An 18,612-nucleotide genomic window follows, 5' to 3' on the forward strand; every position below is an offset into this window, starting at 1 on the left:
GCCACGGTGAAAAGGGGTGGTGTGGGGGACGACTTTCCAGTCTGTAGAGATAAACAAGGAAGTCTACTTTGCTAGTGCAAGTGCAAATTTCCAACTTAAACCTAACTTTAGCCTCCGCTGTTATTTTCTTATTTCTCTCCCTGCTCTGTGCATTTCTGGTTTCTGAGATAGCAGGCTGAAGATGGGCACCTACATCTGATGAAATCAAAACTCGGCTGCACTACACCTGTATTTAAAAATTCAAACGGGGTAATTCAGCAAAATTGCAATCAGTCACTAATGACAGTAAAGGTAAATGAGAACAGAAAGCCTGCAATGAAGGACTTCCCAGTAAACCGCAGTCACAGAGCCAGTCAGCGCTGACATTTGGTGCCGTCATTGTTTTGTTGTCTTTAAGCTGTGTGAGCTTTTCCCACAGACGGCTCTGTTGAGTCACCCTTCGCTAATGTTAACCTGAATGAGGACGGAAAGAACACATAAACATAATCATATCCCCATGATTGACAATGGTTTGATGACTACTTTGCTAGTTGAAACTCATCCACAGCGTCAGACATCTTGTCTGTTCCTCTTATGGCCTTACCTCCCTGCTATGTTCCCTTCCCGTCTTGAATTATTTATTACCCACTTGACCCTTTTACCGTACTGGATTCCTTCATGCTCAGCTTCAGATTTGTCTCAGAAAGTGATGTTTTCACACTAGCGGGATGATAAATGTGATAACTGTGTCTAACACTTGCTCCCAAAGGATTGCTTCAGGTATCTTCTCCTCCAGATTTTCTGTGTTCAGAAATTTGGCACATTTGCAGACACCGCGCACCAGCAGAAACCGAATAGGCCAATAATATTACATATAAGGAAAGTAAGAGAATAAATAAGAGAGTCTACATAAATTACAGCTTTTTCTCATCTTCATCTCTTTGTAAATGTCTAATACTGCAGTATAATATATGCGTCAGGGTTGTTTTCTGCTATTAATATAGTCATACCTTTAATAGTTCAAGTGTTTGTAGTTGAAATGTGAGCTCTAACAGGTGTCATTCGTCATTGCCTTTATAGCGATCGATTTACTTCAGATTTTGGCGTGCAGGAATAAAGTTTGTGCTGCCTTAACTAGCATCTAATTCCTCACACACCCTTCGGCAGGTGTGACAGTAGCTGCTATGAGTGCTTGGGGCCCGGGGAAAGAAACTGCAGCAGCTGCAACAGTGGTTACAATCTGGAGGCAGGAGCCTGCGTGGTGAGCACCATCTGCAAAGATGGTGAGTTGTCAGCTTTCTTATCAATACCATGATCTGGATAGTTGTTTATTATTTGGAATGGTTTTTATTTGGCCCACAGGTGAAGTAGTTTGACAAAGAAAATGATTCACTTGCGGCCATTTTTAAGAAATTCGAACTCTGAACTAACACGTTAAATGTAACCGCTCACTGTTGTAGCTCCTAACCAACAAAGCTGTGCTTTTGGCTTCTGTGCTCTACATCCATGTCCTGCATGTCACTAATATAAAACCTCTCTGGGACTACGTGCTCACACGTTTCTATCATATGACATTAACACAGTGCTTTCCTGGGTTCCTGAACTTTGTTAGACCGCATGGGCAGAAAAGATTGTTGAGTATCTACTTATGCGCTACCTCTTTTATGTTTTCCTTTGTATTTCTTGTGCTCCATGTTGGGGTCATTCATTCTCAGCAACACGCAATCCTGTTTGAGGGATTTCCTGAGATTTGGCACAAATGTTCACTTCGGCCTCCAATATCTAAATCTTGTCTTGCACTAGTTTACTGTGACCTCACAAATACATTTTGGTAATAACTCGAGAAACCATGTGTTTATTATGGCTTAAGTTTAGAAAACTGTCCAACAAGATAAAATGCTGAAGTGGAAATATTTTTGAGATCTTAAAGGTCTAGATGAAAAATATTGGCCCGCGTTACCATTGTTTAATGCCATAACTCAAAGGGGGTGGATTGTGACCATAACTGTTCAGTTGCTAAACATTATTAAATCCCTTCCAAGTCTTCATTTATATATTTTTATATTTATTTAAATATTCTGCTCAATCTTCTCCTGCCTTACGTTGTGTTCTCCATTTTCTGTCATCCAAGCCTTGTGGCTTCTGCCCAAATTGAGCATGCTCTGTTGATGGCTCTTCTAAATGCAAACATTCCCTTTCTTTTTGGTTATTATTTTTTCTTTCCCCCCACTAACCCCTCTGATGTGATGGTCTGATTATGAGGCTTTGAATAAATCCTGTGATTTTCTGCTCTAGCCGTGACCTTCTATTTAAAATGAACCCTTGGCCACGAAGTCTCGGCTTGTGATGAGATAAAGCTCCGAGGATAAAATATCTTTACTGCGTGACCTTTCTGTTAATGATGAGGACTTTAAGTGCACTCTCAGTCTGTTTCCTGTCTTCCTAAACCCCCACCCTCCGCTCCAGCTTCTTACTGGTGACGTTTTGATTTGCAGCTCAGATGTGAACTGCTGTTGAGTTGTGAAAGAATTGGCTCACAGGATTTACAGACTGGCAGTCCACTTGTTGTCCCCTTTTTTTTGTTGTTGTGCAAAATGAAACCACGTTGTGAATTTCAAAAATCTTCAATTTTCTAATTGTGTGACGTTTGTTTTGTTTTCTCTCTCTCTGTCTCTCTTTTCTTTCTCTTTTTTTCCTTCCTGAATCTGATTCCCCTCTCTCCTGACATGGATTGAAATCACTCCACCGGACTGCAATAATTTTCCTCCTCGATGAACATCACCTGTGATTGGATAAAACAAACAAACAAACAAAAACCTCTTCCTGTCACCTGAACCCTGTCTCCTGACCAATCACACGGCTCTAAACCATCACAAATGGTTCTGCCCTTCTTGTGTATCTGTGTGTGTGTGTGTCTCCTTTCTCCCCTCTCCATCCCCACTACCCTCCCCCAACCACCCCCCCACCTCTTTATCTCCTCTTCCTGCTCTGTGGAAAGCAAATGAAGAATCTTGGGCGGAAGGCAGCTTCTGCGTGCTCGTTAAAAAGAACAATCTCTGCCAGAGGAAAGTGCTGCAACAACTGTGCTGCAGAACATGCTCACAAAAGGGGTGATGGGACGTAGTTGCTGGGTGTTAAAGGGAGTGCAGGGGGGGATGCGGGGGGAGGGGGGCACAGGGGGCACCCCACTCCTCTTCAGACCCCCTGCCCACTCATTCACAGTCACATAATTTATAAGAGAATCTGTGCCTCTTTTAAAGGGACTGCATCGGAGGTGCGATGACAGGACTACAACAAACCTACCTTTTTTTCTGTACTGGGACACACACGAGGTCAGGGCGTAATACGACTGGGACTTACTTCAAGAACAAATGAGCAAATGAAAACATAAGCGAAAACAAACAAAAGAATAAGTGTCGGTATTTTGTGACCAAAGCATTGATGCCAAAATAATTGAACCTCCTTTTTTTTTTTCCCTTCCTTCCTTTTTTTGTTTTTTTTGTTGCCAGTATAGGAATTATAGCTAAAATGCAGGAGCCGCTCAGCCTGTGAATCTTCAAATACGTCTGTGTGCATTTTTATTCTGGCTCCTCTTCCTCCTCTCTTTCCAGTGTTAATGATAAACAGATGGAAAGCGAACATACAGTAGGAAAAGCCGTGGTTTTATGCCTGTAAATATACGTCAAAGAGGGGGGACGACAAAAAGAAAAAAGTAAAAACCAAGCTCACGCAGTAATGTGAAAATAATGTGTGTCTGGGCTGACTTTGGCTGTGCGAGAAGACAAATTTACACACATTTTAATACACACACACGGCACACACACGGCACACAAATGCATCCATACCCCCTCACACACACACACACACACACACACTATTCAGACACTTAATCTGTGCACCACTTGAATTCACTGCATACAAGGCGGATGCATGTCGCTGACCAGAATCACCCCATTTCATTTACTTAAAACGTAAAGTTACCCTTTGAAGAGCGTGTGCGTTTGTCTTTACTGGTGGGTCTCGGAGAATGCCATTAATTCTTGATGTAAGCCCAGACAGCATTGATCCATCAAGAGGTACTACAGGACGAGTCAATAGTCATTCCTTCCAGAGCTTCTGCAGTGAGTTATAGTAATTTTGTGGTACTAGGGATGTACCGATGCAAATTTTTCACACAAAATGATGATTATAGATACTAAACTTTTTTGTTTCCCCCCCAAACCGAGTATCGATTCCATCCGTCTCTGTGATTAAACGATTTAAGCCTCCTCCGTCATTTTTGTTGTCACTGGATTAAAGTAATTGAAGTTTATTCATTAAAGGGAACTGAAATTCTACTACATGTTGGTTATATTTTCCACACAAACAAAAAGGGTATGTGTATCGGTGCATCCCCTACATGTTACTGTTATCAAATAACATAGAGTTTTAGAAATCCAAACTTTTCTTCATCCCATTATTATGGCAAAGCATATCAAGCTGAAATACTGCTCTAAACTCTGACCACGGTGGGGTCAGCGATTGAAGCAGAAAAATGCTGTTATCACGTTTCATCGGCAGGTAAAGGTCTGCGACAGCTGAGCGAAACGGCAGGGTGCTGGGATGGGTTTTACTCTGAAAATTCATGTTCAAAGTCTTTCTTATTTTATTTTTTGACAGCAGAACTTTTGGCCAGTTAATCCAAGGGGGGGAAAAGCCTAAAACAAACATAATGCAGTCAAATTATTATTATTACTTTCTGTTTAGACAGAATCCATTGTGTTAGAAATTCAAATCGCATCGCGTGTGCGACAAGGCCGACAGACGTCAGGTGCCCGGTTTCTCCTCCTGTCTCTGAGCTTTACCTGATCGAACTCAAAGGGTTGTCCTGGAGGTGCTGGCTTCTAATAAAGAACAGCGAAACAATAAAAAAATAAAGTAAAAAATATTAAAAAAAATGTTTAAGATTGTTATTTTGTGTGGGTTCTCGCACCCGCAGCTTGAGCATTTACAGTATTAGATGAATTGTTGTACCGTTATCTGGTTATGGTTCTTGATGATTTGTAATAAAGATTGATGAATCCCCTGTTTTGTTTAACAAAAACTTAATCTTGGTCATTGTTTAAGATGACGTGTGTACGTGTGCGTGTTCATGTGCGCGTGTGTGTGGTAGAAGACGCACACACATACCCACCCCTCATATAAAAGCTGTTTTTATTGTGTACCTGTGACATATCTGTGACAATGCATTATTAATGTTACTCAAAGTCCTAGTTTTGAAAATATTTTTTTTTCTTTTTTTTACTTAAGTGTTCTTATTAAAATGTTTAATCTGTTCATGTTTTTTTCCTTTCAGTTCCATTAATTATTTTGAGGGTGTATTAATCAGTATTATTTCATTCATTAGCATTTTTGTTTGCTCACTTTCCAAGTCATTAAGTTTCCCTGTTTTCACTCTATTGAGTTATGTTTTACAAATTCATGAAAGGCAAAAACATCATTGAAATTCAGATCCTTGATTTCGTTTTTCGGCACTCAATCGCATTGATTAAGTGAAAGTTGCACATGCCCCAGGCGCAGCTCTTAAAGGGAGATATGTGCGCTCAATTACAATTAGGTGGAAGCTGAAACTGGTCAACAGTGTGTGTTTTTGGGTGCAAGGTTTATTTAACATCTTTGGATTTAACTTTTACATGTATTAGATTAAATTTATGAATATAGAATGTTTGTCACAAAGCAGCAAATAATAGCAAAAATATGACGCTGTATGGGATGATGCAGATATGTGGTGGTTTGGACTGATACCTCACAGTAAGAGGGTCTGGGGTTTGAATCCACTGGCCGGCTGGATCCTGCAGACGTGGGGTTTCTCCATTAGCACGTTAGTTGAGTCTAAATCTAGGAGTACGAATGAATACATGTCTGTCTCTGTGTTAAACCTGTCCAAGGTTTACAACCAAGATAGTCTCCAAGTTCTGTCACAACCCCCAAGTGGATAAGTGGTGAAGAAAAAAAGTAGTAGTTTGGATACATGAATAAATGACGTTTGTGGGCTTGTGATGACCAAAGCAGCTACAGTGCCTCTTTCTAGTAATCGTCACTCAGAGAATGAAGAATTCTACAAACCTTATTTATCATCGTTCTTACATCAAACAGTTTGAAATGAGGAGTTTTAGAGACTTTAAATGAAACTTAATCACAAAGTAGTAAATGAGTGCCGTTTAGATGTATCTACATCTACAAAACTGGGCACCTCAACATTCTGGGGAGATATGTAGTACTACAATAATATTTTCAGGTTAAATGTCCCATTAAATACTAATCACTGTTTAATATCAGCCTTTCAGGAAACATTTCAGTGCCAGGATGCAGTCTTCTGACACTTGTGTGGCTGTTGTATATTCATTATCAAAATTAGGGTTATTTTTAGTTGCACCCCACTGCAACTAGTTTTGCTCCTGCTGTGCATAAAATATTTTTTTTAACAGGGGTCTGACTGATGGGACAGTTCGGGAAACACTTTAGTTTCCAGCAATCAAACATTTTTTTCGTAATAGTAAAGAAGAGCGTCAGCATCCTTTATATAAACTAGCACATAGGCATGATGCAGGACTGTTTGGCCTGCTCGTGATGGTAAATAAAATATAATCACATTGAGAAAAAGCAGTGACAGGTCTTGTTTATGTAAATGAATAAAATTTATTTTAAAAAAATACTGTGAAAATGAAATGATGGTATAAAGGTATATCTGCATAAATGCTAAAAGGGGTCTTTTTAGCCTGTTAGTAGGTGGGTGCTAAGCAACATGATAACTTCATAGTAGCTGATATAGACAAGAGTCTTCAGGAGTCTGAGATATACCCTCAAATTATGTCTTACGTTATTATTTTATTATGTTATTGTTTTTATTGTTTTTCTTTTTCCTCTGGTTTTTGTGAGTTCAGCATCCCAAATACGCCACTTGGGGTATGAAACACTAAGAAGGGTACCTTGTGGTGATAAATACACAATGTTAAATAACCACTGTGGCTAATAAACACCTAATGTATTCAATAACCACTTGGGTGGATTGAAAAGAATAAATATATCTTGAAACCTTCTTAGAGTGAGTGGGCGCAGGGACCAGCAGGTGAAAGAGGGGAAAGGAATCGGGATTCACGATCAGGTGTGTTAGACGTCAGTGTGACACCTGCCAACAGAGCGCGTGCTCTCTGTCTCTCCTTACAAAGTAGAGTGTCACTGTCCTCACAAGGTCAGCCGAGTCCAGAGCAGAGGAAAAGTTTTACTCCCCTGAGTGACAGGCTCCCTTTCTTCTCCGCTCCATTTTTCTCCTGTCTGGCGGTGGGAGTCAAGTTTGCTTTTGCTGAGTGGAGTTGTGCAGCTTTCTGTCCCTTGAGAACTTGGCTCTGTTTGTTTGTGAGTGAGGGGGAGACAAACATAAAGACAGGGAGACAATTTGTGTGTGTGAGTAAGAGTGACGGCGTGTATTCGGGGGCTGCTTGAATCGTTTCAGCAGAGCTCTACTGAATGGGAAGCCACCGCCTGTTGTGTTTGTACACAAAGAGGCTCTTTTGTTTTGAAAGGAACAATTGAGCTTTTCACAGAAAGCCAGAGAGCACAGACAAACCCCACCGATGCCTTGAAGGCTGCTCGCACACAAACACACACAGCATCCATCTTTACGCCTGAACCAGTGTCTGTCACCTTTGTGTAATACAAAAGTAGAAGAGGAGACAATATTGTTTTCAAGGTTGATTTTTTTTTGTAAAGTTTTGTTCTCCTGTTAATCTTGGGCACAAACGCTTACAAACATTTAATCTGTGAGCAAAGCTTAGGTATTCATTCCTGAGAAAGAAAATCACCACTTATTAATTTTACATTTACAATAAGAACTACCTGGAGTGGGATCCAGTGACTCAACGATTGCTTTGCCAGGTGTTGAGGTTTCTGGCGCCTGAAGCTGAATTTCCAGTCAGTAATCTGTTTTGTAAGAAAAACTTTCCGGCCTTCAAGAACCTACGCACATTTTCAACACATTCATCAGTGGAAGATGTGGTTAATGGGCTGCGGGGAGGATGTTTCCTTATGATATAGCAGATGCCTCTGTCGCATTTCCACTCTAATAAGCAAGCTCACTTCTATGGCAAGAGGTTGTAAATATTGCCATTACCTGGCTACAGATGCTGGTGATTAGAGATGATGTCTTCCTTTAAGACTTTGTATATTATCTTGGCTCTTCCTGTTCATGGCGTGAAAAGTCTTTGTTTCCCCTCAGAGACTACTTTAATTAGACAAACGCTACACTGGGTGTAGCGTTTGTCTGCTGACTTAAACTGTGACTCTTTTGGATAATGAACAAACCCAAATGTGAGCGAGGAAACGTGCAAAGTCAACACACAAAGTGGGGGACTCGTGCAGAAATGCTGTGCAGCGAACTAGAAGTGCTTAAAATTTGTAGTCACGACTGAAATGGAAGCTGAGTGGCATTTATATTGCTCTTTCTCTACTCATCCTGAGCACACACGAGGCTTTACAATACAATCCACATTCAGGCAGCGCCTTATTCAACGCACTGAAGCGCTCACATCCACATGACGGCCAATTTAGAATCGCTAATGAACCTAACATGCAAGTCTTTGGACTGTGGAAAGAAACTGGAGCGCCCAGAGAAAACCCACGCGTGTACTGGGAGATCACGCAAGCTCCACACAGAAAGGCCTCAGGGAGGTTCAAACCAAGAGTCTTTATGAGGTGAAAGTGCTAACTACTGCACCACTGTTGTCCTTTCCCATAAGACTTCTCTTTAAATAGATGAGAAATTATCAGATCAGTACTTGGTAAATGACATTTTAACACCTTAGTTTTTTAGCAAAAAAAGATGTGTGAAATATATTTGCAAGATAAAGAAAAGCAGATATACAGCTGTTTCTGTGCAGGAGAAGTCAGAGAGAAATGTAATGAAATGAAAACAAAAGCAATTGGCTGTTAATTGGTGCAACTAGGACACATCAAAGCATCAAATCAAATCGCTCAAGTGATACGACAAGTAAGCACGGTAAGTATGAAGTGAGTCAAATAGAGGCAGATAAGTGAGGCAGAACGTGCGGTGATGCTGTTTTCTGTGGCTCTCTATCGGCAGGAGAGTACTTGAGTAAACACAACAAGTGCCACCCGTGTGATCCTTCCTGTCTGCGGTGCAAAGGTCCAGAGAGAGATGACTGCACCAGCTGCCCTGCAACACGGTGACAGCCACTGACACACAAACATCTGTAGTGTATACTGAAAAGATTGACAATTGACTGAAAAGAAGACAATTGAGCCAACCCACCAAAGGAAGGAGCTAAAATAATTACACGAACCTAAAAAAAAAAAAGTTCCAGTGGGTTTGGATTAACCTGTTTTAATTTGTGAAATCTTCATCTTAAACTTGTCAACTTGTCATGCAAGTGCAGCAACTTGTTACACTATAAATATGGATATTATATACAGTAGCTGGGCCTAATTTTGTTCCACCTGCAGGTTCTTTGATGAAGGACGCTGTGACACCCGTTGTCAGAAGGGCCGTTATGCCGTGGGAAGACAATGCCGCCTTTGTCACTACACCTGTCAGGAGTGTACTGATGAGGGAGCTCATAGCTGCACCACCTGTGACACAGGTATATTTAAAATATACATCAATGCCCCTAGAAAACATAAACATCAATCACAAGTGCATTGAGTTAGCTTTCAGGGAAATGCAGCACCAGTTAGTGCAGTTAAAAACGTCCTTTATTTCTTCGCTGCCACATAAAAGCTGCACTCTTTGAACTGACGCAGGTTTTTGCAAAGGTTTAGCTGCAAATCTATCCATCAGGCCCATCCATCCATCCAACTGGGCCTCTTCATACTATCCTTTGGTTCACACAAAGACTCATTTGTGCCAGTCTCCATCAATAAATCCTCCAAAAGTGAACCTAATTAATGCAGCAGGTCACTCAAGGTCTGCTGATAGATGTGGATAAAACATATATTAGTCATTTGCATGCTTTAGAGGTCACTGCACTTTGGTCAGCTTTTCAGATCAGTCAAAAAAAAAAAGGTCTGTATTTAATGACTACTTTTACTTCCTCTAAAACTGCATGTTTTCTGATCTTGTGCAGCCAATCAGTCTATCAAAAAGCCTTTTTCCTCCCCTCATAACAGCAGTTATAAAATCCGGACGTCATTAGGCAACCACAGCTGAAGAAATATCAACCTGAGGATGGTAGTAATAACTGTGTTTATCACACTATTTCAGGAGGTATTATGGCTGTTTGAATGAATGTATTTACACTGGGGAGATTGTGTTACTCACACACCTAGCCCCCACTCACGCACTCACTTTGAGATACCAGACAGCCAAAAGAAGATTAACACCAGATTTTTCTTTCTCTCTCTCACACACACACACACACACACACACACACACACACACTCTCTGTCACCTTCACATGTGCATACACTCTCAATTAGCCGGCAAGCTTGTCAGACTGTTTGCAAATGTGGTTTCATTTAATTGCCGGTCTGTCTGAGGCTCAGTGAGACATAACAATAATAGTTTGAACAGACCCTCTATCTGCCTCTGCCCTTGTCATTCCTCTCTCAAAACAACCTCTGTTATCTTGGTCAGTCACACTCACATGCGTACAGCTCCGTACTGAGAGGACAGGTCTTTGAAAGTCATGTTCGACGCCCTTGCTCGTCACTACTACAGATGGATGAAACAAGCAAAATACTAAAGTGTCAGTTTAAAAATGTTGACACGCACGCGGACAAGCCCGGACATGTATGAAATTACAGCCAGACACAGATTTTTTTTTTTTTTTTTAAATGTAATTACAGTGAAAGCAAATACAGAGTGGCAGGCTGAGGGTGTTTAGCTGACTAACTGTGAAAAACTGGGTTAATGTTGACATTTAAATATCATTGCATTTACAGTTTCAAAAATATTTGACTTTGAAAAGCACGTGTCCTGATTTAAAGCCAATAAATTGTTTCATTTGAATGTCCAGCAGGTTTAAAACACTTTTTAAGGATCAAACAAAATGTGTTAAATGTTGTAAAAAGCTTATTATTATTGTTTACATAAATATTTATGCCAACAAAAAAATGTAGATTTGCAAAGGGGTTGTTGAATGGTCTCTAAACCTGTGTGAATAAATAATTGGGCTGCCTCTGAATTTGGGTTATTTTATCATCTTTCCTGGCTTTACATACATTTTACAGGAGAAGCTCCCACTTGTGACTGGCTGTGCCAAATGTCCTTGCGGTATACCAAAACATCCATGTACCCTTCCTTTAAACGCCTGCAGTAAAACTGCTTTGTCCTAACCTGTGTATGACTCTGTGTCTGAGTATGTCCTCAAAGCTGTTTTCAGCACTCCTTCTTCTTCGGATTTCTTTTCCTAAAACTTTTGCTGTTTTTGCTCTTCCTCAGATATGTTTGGCGTGGCCAGGTACCTCTTTCAGGGTCAGTGCCTGGATGTCTGCCCAGAGGGGTTGTTCCAGTTTGAAGGCTCAGAAGGGAGACGGTGTGACGTGTGTCCGGCACACTGCATCATCTGCACTGAAACAGATCACTGCCTCCAATGCAGCCCAGGACACAAGCTCAGAAATGGCCACTGCATCCCACTGCATTGCAGCACAGGTGAGATACGCTGGTACAGAATGTGCAGGTAGTAGGTCACCTTCTATAAAGAAAAAGTGCATTAATAATATAATTTGTAATAAAACAATATATACAAGTCTGTGAGAACACGTGTAGCCGTATTTTAAAGAATACATAAAAAGGAAAATGGTCTCCAAAAGACAACTTCAACAAGCTACAACTCAGCTGAGCAGGTTTTTAAAGCGAGGATTTTACATTTGCAAGCAGCTTTGCAACCCCCCTCCTCCTTTTCATGCTGTGTTTGACTGAATCTGTCTCATATCTGTTGTAATTGAAGCCTTCTCTGTTCATAAATGAGCCTTAGTCTCTGGAACAAAGCTGCTCTGCCAAATATAAATTAGAACAAATGCTGGTCCTGACTGAAGTATAGTAATGACAGAATAATAGATGGTATTGAAAGTTTATTCAGTGAAGCAGCTATTTTAGAGCAAAAAGCTCTATAAAAACTGATCCCCTAGTAGAGTAATACAATCAGACTTGTCTTAACTTCGTTCATCTGTTGGCCAGCACAGAGCTGATGTGTTCTTACATCTACTTTCTGTTCCCGATCTGTTCAGCCCAATAAACACTTGCCAAATGTTTTCTTAAAGTTGAAAAGATTGAGGAGGACGAACCTGTTGCACTTTATCTCATCGTGGGAGATCAAATGCGGATGCCAGCAAATCGAGTATTGAGTAAGAGCTGAAATTTTTGAGTGAGATGTTATATTTTTTGAGATACTGCGTTTTGAGATAAGGAGGAGTGGTGGAGTTAGGTACTTAAAATTTCACAACAATGAATCTGAGACGGAGGAATGATGGCAGTGTGTAAGTGAGGAGATAAAGTTTATGAGTTGGAGAATAAGGCGAGATGCTGATCTTATGTGGAAGGCAGACCTGCACAGACAGGCTGAGGACCTTGCCGGGGTTCGTTAGCTGTGCTGTATGTGATATCTCTGCCTTTTTGTCCTTATATATAATCTTATTAATTTGTGTTCACTTGTGTTCATCAGGTGAGGCCTCGGATGCAGAGGATGAAAAGTGTCTTCTTTGTGATGACGGCTGCGCACAGTGTAAACGCAGTAAGCATTTTTTCTTTCCATCGTCTGGCTGATCCAACCTTCTCCATCAACCGACCTGCATAAACAAAACCAGACCTTAGAAAATAAGAGGCAGAGGCAGTCACAGGGCGCTGCACAAAATCATGAATTAATAATCATGAGCCAACCCGCTCATCGGTGAGATACATTTGTGAAAGCGCAAACATGACACCTACTAAAGAGGGATACTTTCTAAACGTGTTTGAAAGGGTAGTTGTGAGGCATCGCCGCTGCATTTAATGACGTTGCCATTGATTTTAGTTGCACCTCACGCTCTGCTGTAGGCTCTCCATTACTGCAGGTACATCAATTCACTTAGAGGAGCCCCCAACAACTGAGTCAATTTATGAAAAAGTCAGGCGCTCTTAAATCTCTGAGCACTTTCCCTTCACTGGGAAAACCATATAGACTTAGTGTGGATGAGATTTGTGGAGCACTATCGGTACAAGTCACGTTAAGGCGAAAGGGCTGAGGGGTAATTATCAACATACCGTGGAAAATTGTTATTGTGGAGCTGAACTAGTCTGAGGTGGAGGCTCACTGTTATTATGTCATTATGCAGTCTGGGTGGAATACGTTTCTTCAGTTTCGCTCTTGCCACCCACCCAGTCGTAGCAATCGCAATTCTGCAAGCCAAACAAGTCAGTCAGCGCATTAGAGATTTGAGATGATTGGCTGTGTGACGTGATGCCACAGGCCAGAGTAAAGACGAAACCGTGTCGTTTTCTGTCACTGACATCTGACGTGTGTGTGTGTGTGTGCTCATACTCGTGCCAGAGGTCATCCTCTGTATGTCAGCGTGGGGAATGCAGCTTAATCTGAATACTGCTTGTGGAGGACATTTGGCTGTCAGGTTTGGGTGTATGATATTAAGCCTTAAATCATAATTAGGAATAGATATACGAGGGGATTAAATCATGCACTATTGTGTTTTATAAGAAACCAAATTCCTAACCGCTTGGCATTGGATTTTGTTTTCATTTGCCTGAGAGATTAAGAAACTGTAGGCTCGAGGTTTGTAACATCGGATGAGATCAGTCAATGAATTCAAGCCTGACAGTGTGTGATAAGGTGCAGCAGCTGTTTCTCAGTCCTAGCTTCACCATCTTATAAATTCAACGCGTCTTTTTTGACTCGTCATCAGCTTTATGTCCTGTAATCCTCTTAGGTTACTACGATTTGTAATCAGTGGCGAGAGGTTTGAAAATATTTTACAATTGGATTAGTCAAGCTTTTGGTTCTGGGTAATTTCAGGAGTGGCACTGATGCGTGCTTCTTGTGTACCTGGGTGTGATCTGATGAAATCGCCGTATTTTGTCCTTTACCTGGGACTCGAGACCTTCATCTTGCTTATTTTAGCACATAGGGCGTGTACTGCAGTATTTTTCCAACATTAAATAAAAAAAAGGCCTTTCTGTCTGTCTGGGTCCCATCATTATTTTCATTCCTCATAACATCTCTACATGGCTGTTCGTGCCACACTCCATTTGATACAAGTGAGGATGGCTTAAATAGTTAATGGATTTCCATTTGTTTACTAATTTTTCAGGAATCGCAGCTACCGTTGACCTCTTCCCGTCCATTACAAAAAGGAGTAATAAAGAGTTAAACCTCTTGCTCAGAGGCTGTTTGCATGCCAAAGCTCGGTTTCACCCCCAGAGTTCAGCCCTTTTAATGCACTGCATCTCATTTCTATGCTTGTCTCTTTGTCTCAGGAATATCAAGGAGTTTTTCATAAACACACTTTCTCAGTTTCTCTTGCTGAATTGATGATTTGTGTTTGTTGACGTTAAAAACGAGTTCACCCATTCCCCCTCCTGAGCATGTATAACTTTGACCTAATCTTTTTCTTTAAAGCGTGATTGTTGCTTGCGTAATATGTGTGAGTGCGTCCACATTCCACAAGTGAATAGTTCAGGATGTGCGTACAGGTTTTAAATTCTGTTGAAATCCCCCCTCCCCTGGCGTGCACAGTTAATATTTATGCGGGCGCTATTCTCTCTCTCTCCCTCTCTCACACACAGACACAGCCTGGAGGCATGATTTCCGGCTCCTCGCTCGCTGTCTCCTCTTCTATATACCTCCGTCCCTCCCACCTTTCCTTTCTCTCAGTCTCTCTCTGTATGAGTAATTGCTTTCACAGGTAGTGGCTTGTCGACTGCATTGAAGTGCAAACCAGTGCAGTGCTAAGTTGCGGGTGCTGGAGAGAAGCAGGGAGAGGAAAGGGGGTGTAGAGGGGGTCGGCAGAGGCTTTTTCTGGAGAGGATGAAGGTCCCAAGGGAAAGTCTGCAGAAGCAGGGTTTTAAAAGCCCACCCCCATGCTCTCTCTGTCCTTCGAGATGTTTTGACATTTTTGGACTAAGGGATGACAGCGTGACTCTTTCCCACTTACCAGTTGGATGGTTTTGAGTGGCAGCACAAATTAATTAGTTTGCAAGAAAACAAGTTTCTTCCTTTGCTGCGTGTAGAAAAACAGTCACACGCTCACCTGAATTACTTATTAATATCCCCTCCATATGTTTCCTGGTCTAACGAAAACAGGGAAAAAAATTCATAACCCGTCACTCACATTATGCATTTTGTGTGTGTGTGTGTGTGTATGTTTTAAGCAGAAGTACACCTGCAGTGCAAGCTTGACAAACAGAAAATCACACACTTGCAATAATTGGGGATGAGAGAAATGCACTGATCTTAAAGATTGGAACCAAAGTGAGCATGGAGACTCGCTGACTTTTACATTTGCTTTGTGGATTAGGTCTCTTTCTTGCTTTAAAATTGATCACACTCGGCTTATGATCGATCTGAGCATGCCATTCATTTCTGTGCTGAGCTGAACACATTTGATATGTGTTGTCAGAGCGCCTCCTGCTGCTGTCTGAAGAAACTGCATTCGAACAGTTACTACCTGCTTCACTGGTTCCTCACCTCACTTGTTCAAAAATCATCATATTTAAATTTTGATTTAAACAACAATTTTTTTTACCCTTTTTTCTTGTGTGGTTCAATTTCTGCTTTTCGCCACAGATGATTTGGGAGATCAGGAGCAGGAAACTGTTTGCCTTAAATGTGAAGAAGGTTACTACCAGTAAGTCTCCTCAGTTGAGTAAGTCATTAAGGTCCTCCTCCACGGTCACACAGTGTGTCCTCATCTTATAATGACTCTTTTTGTCTGCCAGATTAGGAAGCGAGTGCCATCGCTCATGTCCTTATCGGACCTACATTGTGGAAGATGCCATGGCGTGCGCTCCGTGTGAAGATAAGCAATGTGTAATCTGTGACCAGTCCCAGTGCTACTGGTGTGAAGACGGATTTTATGTCTCCGGTAACATTTGAAACATTTCTTATTTGGTGTGTAGCAAAAATATCAGATAATAAACTGCTGATGGAAAAATATGTAACTACATTTGGTAGACAAAGTGAGGAACTGAAAACCAGAAATGATGCTTAATGTTTGTGTTTTAAGAATATACACTCACTGGCCACCTTATTAGATATAGCATGCTAGTAGTGGTTGGATCCTCCTTTTTCTTTCAGAACTGCCTTAATTCTTAATGGCACAAAGTCATAATTTTTAATGGTTAAATTCTGACCAAGTTTGACTGAGATTTTCATGCACCGACAAGGAAAGCAGGCACTAAACATTTGTCTCCTGACAAGCCAGCATGACAAAGCAGTCAAGATTTACAAGGAAAACTCACACGAATGCACAGAAAAAATCCAATTTATTTTTTTTTACTTCAGTTTTATTTATGTACCAATTACCAGGCAAAAAAACCCAACAACAAAATACCAAAAGCATCAAAAACCTAGACGCATCTGCACATGTGACATTTTTCATTATATGCATTACACATTTTCTTTGTGTGTTTAGATGGCGAGTGTGTGGATCGCTGTGAAGAAGGTTCCTTTGTGAATGAAAAAAGCCGGCAGTGCGAGTCTTGTCACCGCAGCTGTCGTAGCTGTCGAGGGCCACGGTACAATGACTGTGACTCCTGCGAGGATGGGTTTATGCTGAGGAACGGAGAGTGTTTAGAGAGAAGCCAGCGTGCCTCTTCCCTTGAGAAACACTTCAAAAAAAGTAAGTGTAGCTACAAAAAGAGTAAATGATCATTTGACCTCAGTTCTAACTGCCATCAGCACGATCCATCTAGCATCCTGTGGATTGGTGATAGACTCGTATTGTTTTACATGTTCTGTGTAAAATTAGGAGTTTCACAGCACCATATTTGTTTAATTGTACTAAATTCTGAGTTTACTTCTGTAGTGTTCTTATACTAAAACATCAAACTTAACCTCCTAAGACCTGAACTCTTCCACGACATGCATTTTTAATTTCTCTTTGATATTTGGGCATATTGGGGCCCGATGAATGTAAAAACAAAGAATTACCAGATTTTTTTTTTTAACCTTATTTTTGTTTTTAAGAAAAATAAGAGCCACATATGAGGATATTCGTTTAAAATTTTGATAGAACAGTAGCAGTATAATGTCCTTGTAAGTGGATATCAGGCCCTCGTAGAGCAAAATTGAGTATTTTAGTCTAAATAACCCAAAATGTGATGTCCACATATGTGGACGCCAGGTCCTAGGAGGTTAAATGAAGCTGGAGAAACTGAAAGTCATGTTTCTATTGTACTCAGTAGCAGAGCCTTCATTTTTTGGGGCATTTACATATTTAAAAGTCCTTTTATTTTTTTCTGTCACTTGTATGTCATTCCCTTTTTTAAAAAAAAAAAAAAAAAAAACACTTCCCATTTTCTTTTCCTCGACAGCTCAGTACAAACGTGAGGTGTGCCACTCCTCCTGTAAGACTTGCCTTGGTGAAGGGAAGGAGAACTGCACCACCTGCCCCCCAGGTAAGCAGGCTGTATGCTGTGTTAGCCTGCCTGTGAAACTAGAAAATACTTTAGCTTGATTTCTATCAGAACCCATGCTTTTCCATCAACAGGTGATAAATTATTTCATCAACCATGATGTTTTTCATATATCCTATGGAACAATATCAAATACAGCAAATGCCGAAAGATGTTAATCACTGACAATATCATTTAAATTTAAACGAGTGATGTGGTTTGTGTTGTTTTTCTTTTCTTTTAGACCGTTTTTTGACTGCTCGACACACTTGCGTGGCTCACTGTCCTTCTGGCATGTTTGCCAACGTGGAGTCTGGCCAGTGTGAGGAGTGCTCAGAAGGCTGTGTCATGTGCCAGACTGCCAATTTGTGCCAGCAGTGTCACAGTGGACTTTATATGGAAAACAGGAAGTGTGTGGTGGAGTGTCAGAGGTGCTTCTTCAGTTTCATCTTCTTTTCCTGCTGAACTCACACAAATGTAAAACGTCCGTAACATCTTGTTCTTATCTCTCTGGCTTGCTTCTCAGAGGGATTCCTAAAGATCTCGAATGCCTGCCATGTAGCACAGGGTGTGGATCCTGTGTGGAAAGTATCTTTCACTGTCTGAGCTGTGAGAGGCCGTACTTGCTGCTCAACAACTCCTGCGTGCTCCAGTGTCCTGAGGGTTATTATGCCAATGATACAGAATGCTATCACTGTCCAGCTCACTGCACTGAGTGCAATCAGTATGGCCTGTGCAAGAGTAAGTATGATCGGTGGAACAGTGAAGCGGAGAGGAATGGAAGATGAAGATGTGGAAAAGAGCTGTTTTGAAAGGCGATACTAGCTGAACAGATAAGGGAGATGAGGAAGGGGGTGCAGAAGAGGGATAGACAGGAAATGCAGAGAGCTCTGTCGCTGCTGCCTTGACTGCTAATAATTCAGGCCTGAAACCTAAATTCAATAGCTGCAGAGGGTCAGGAAGTGAGGAAATGAAATAACAACAAAGAGCTGAATCCTTTGCTTTTAATTATAAATACTTAGACTTTGGAAATCACA

General features: G+C 41.1%; 1 protein-coding gene across 2 annotated transcripts in view; it reads left to right on the forward strand.

The window, feature by feature from the left end:
• pcsk5b (proprotein convertase subtilisin/kexin type 5b) overlaps positions 1-18,612 on the forward strand; it is an 80,019-nt gene that overhangs the window by 56,998 nt on the left and 4,409 nt on the right. Inside the window, exons 20-30 of one of the 2 annotated variants that reach the window (XM_084945184.1) lie at positions 1,147-1,262; positions 9,098-9,200; positions 9,478-9,614; positions 11,414-11,623; positions 12,636-12,704; positions 15,747-15,807; positions 15,899-16,044; positions 16,594-16,800; positions 17,495-17,578; positions 17,820-18,006; positions 18,102-18,316. In XM_084945184.1, coding sequence (XP_084801310.1) covers positions 1,147-1,262; positions 9,098-9,200; positions 9,478-9,614; positions 11,414-11,623; positions 12,636-12,704; positions 15,747-15,807; positions 15,899-16,044; positions 16,594-16,800; positions 17,495-17,578; positions 17,820-18,006; positions 18,102-18,316 — 1,535 coding nt within the window. Of the gene's footprint in view, positions 1-1,146; positions 1,263-2,977; positions 3,136-9,097; positions 9,201-9,477; positions 9,615-11,413; positions 11,624-12,635; positions 12,705-15,746; positions 15,808-15,898; positions 16,045-16,593; positions 16,801-17,494; positions 17,579-17,819; positions 18,007-18,101; positions 18,317-18,612 lie in introns of those variants that run through there. The other variant, XM_084945183.1, reaches the window with a different exon arrangement.

This window comes from Perissodus microlepis, chromosome 12 (genome assembly GCF_051167445.1).
Source record: "Perissodus microlepis isolate ML-2025 ecotype Zambia chromosome 12, ASM5116744v1, whole genome shotgun sequence".
NCBI classification, from domain to species: domain Eukaryota; kingdom Metazoa; phylum Chordata; class Actinopteri; order Cichliformes; family Cichlidae; genus Perissodus; species Perissodus microlepis.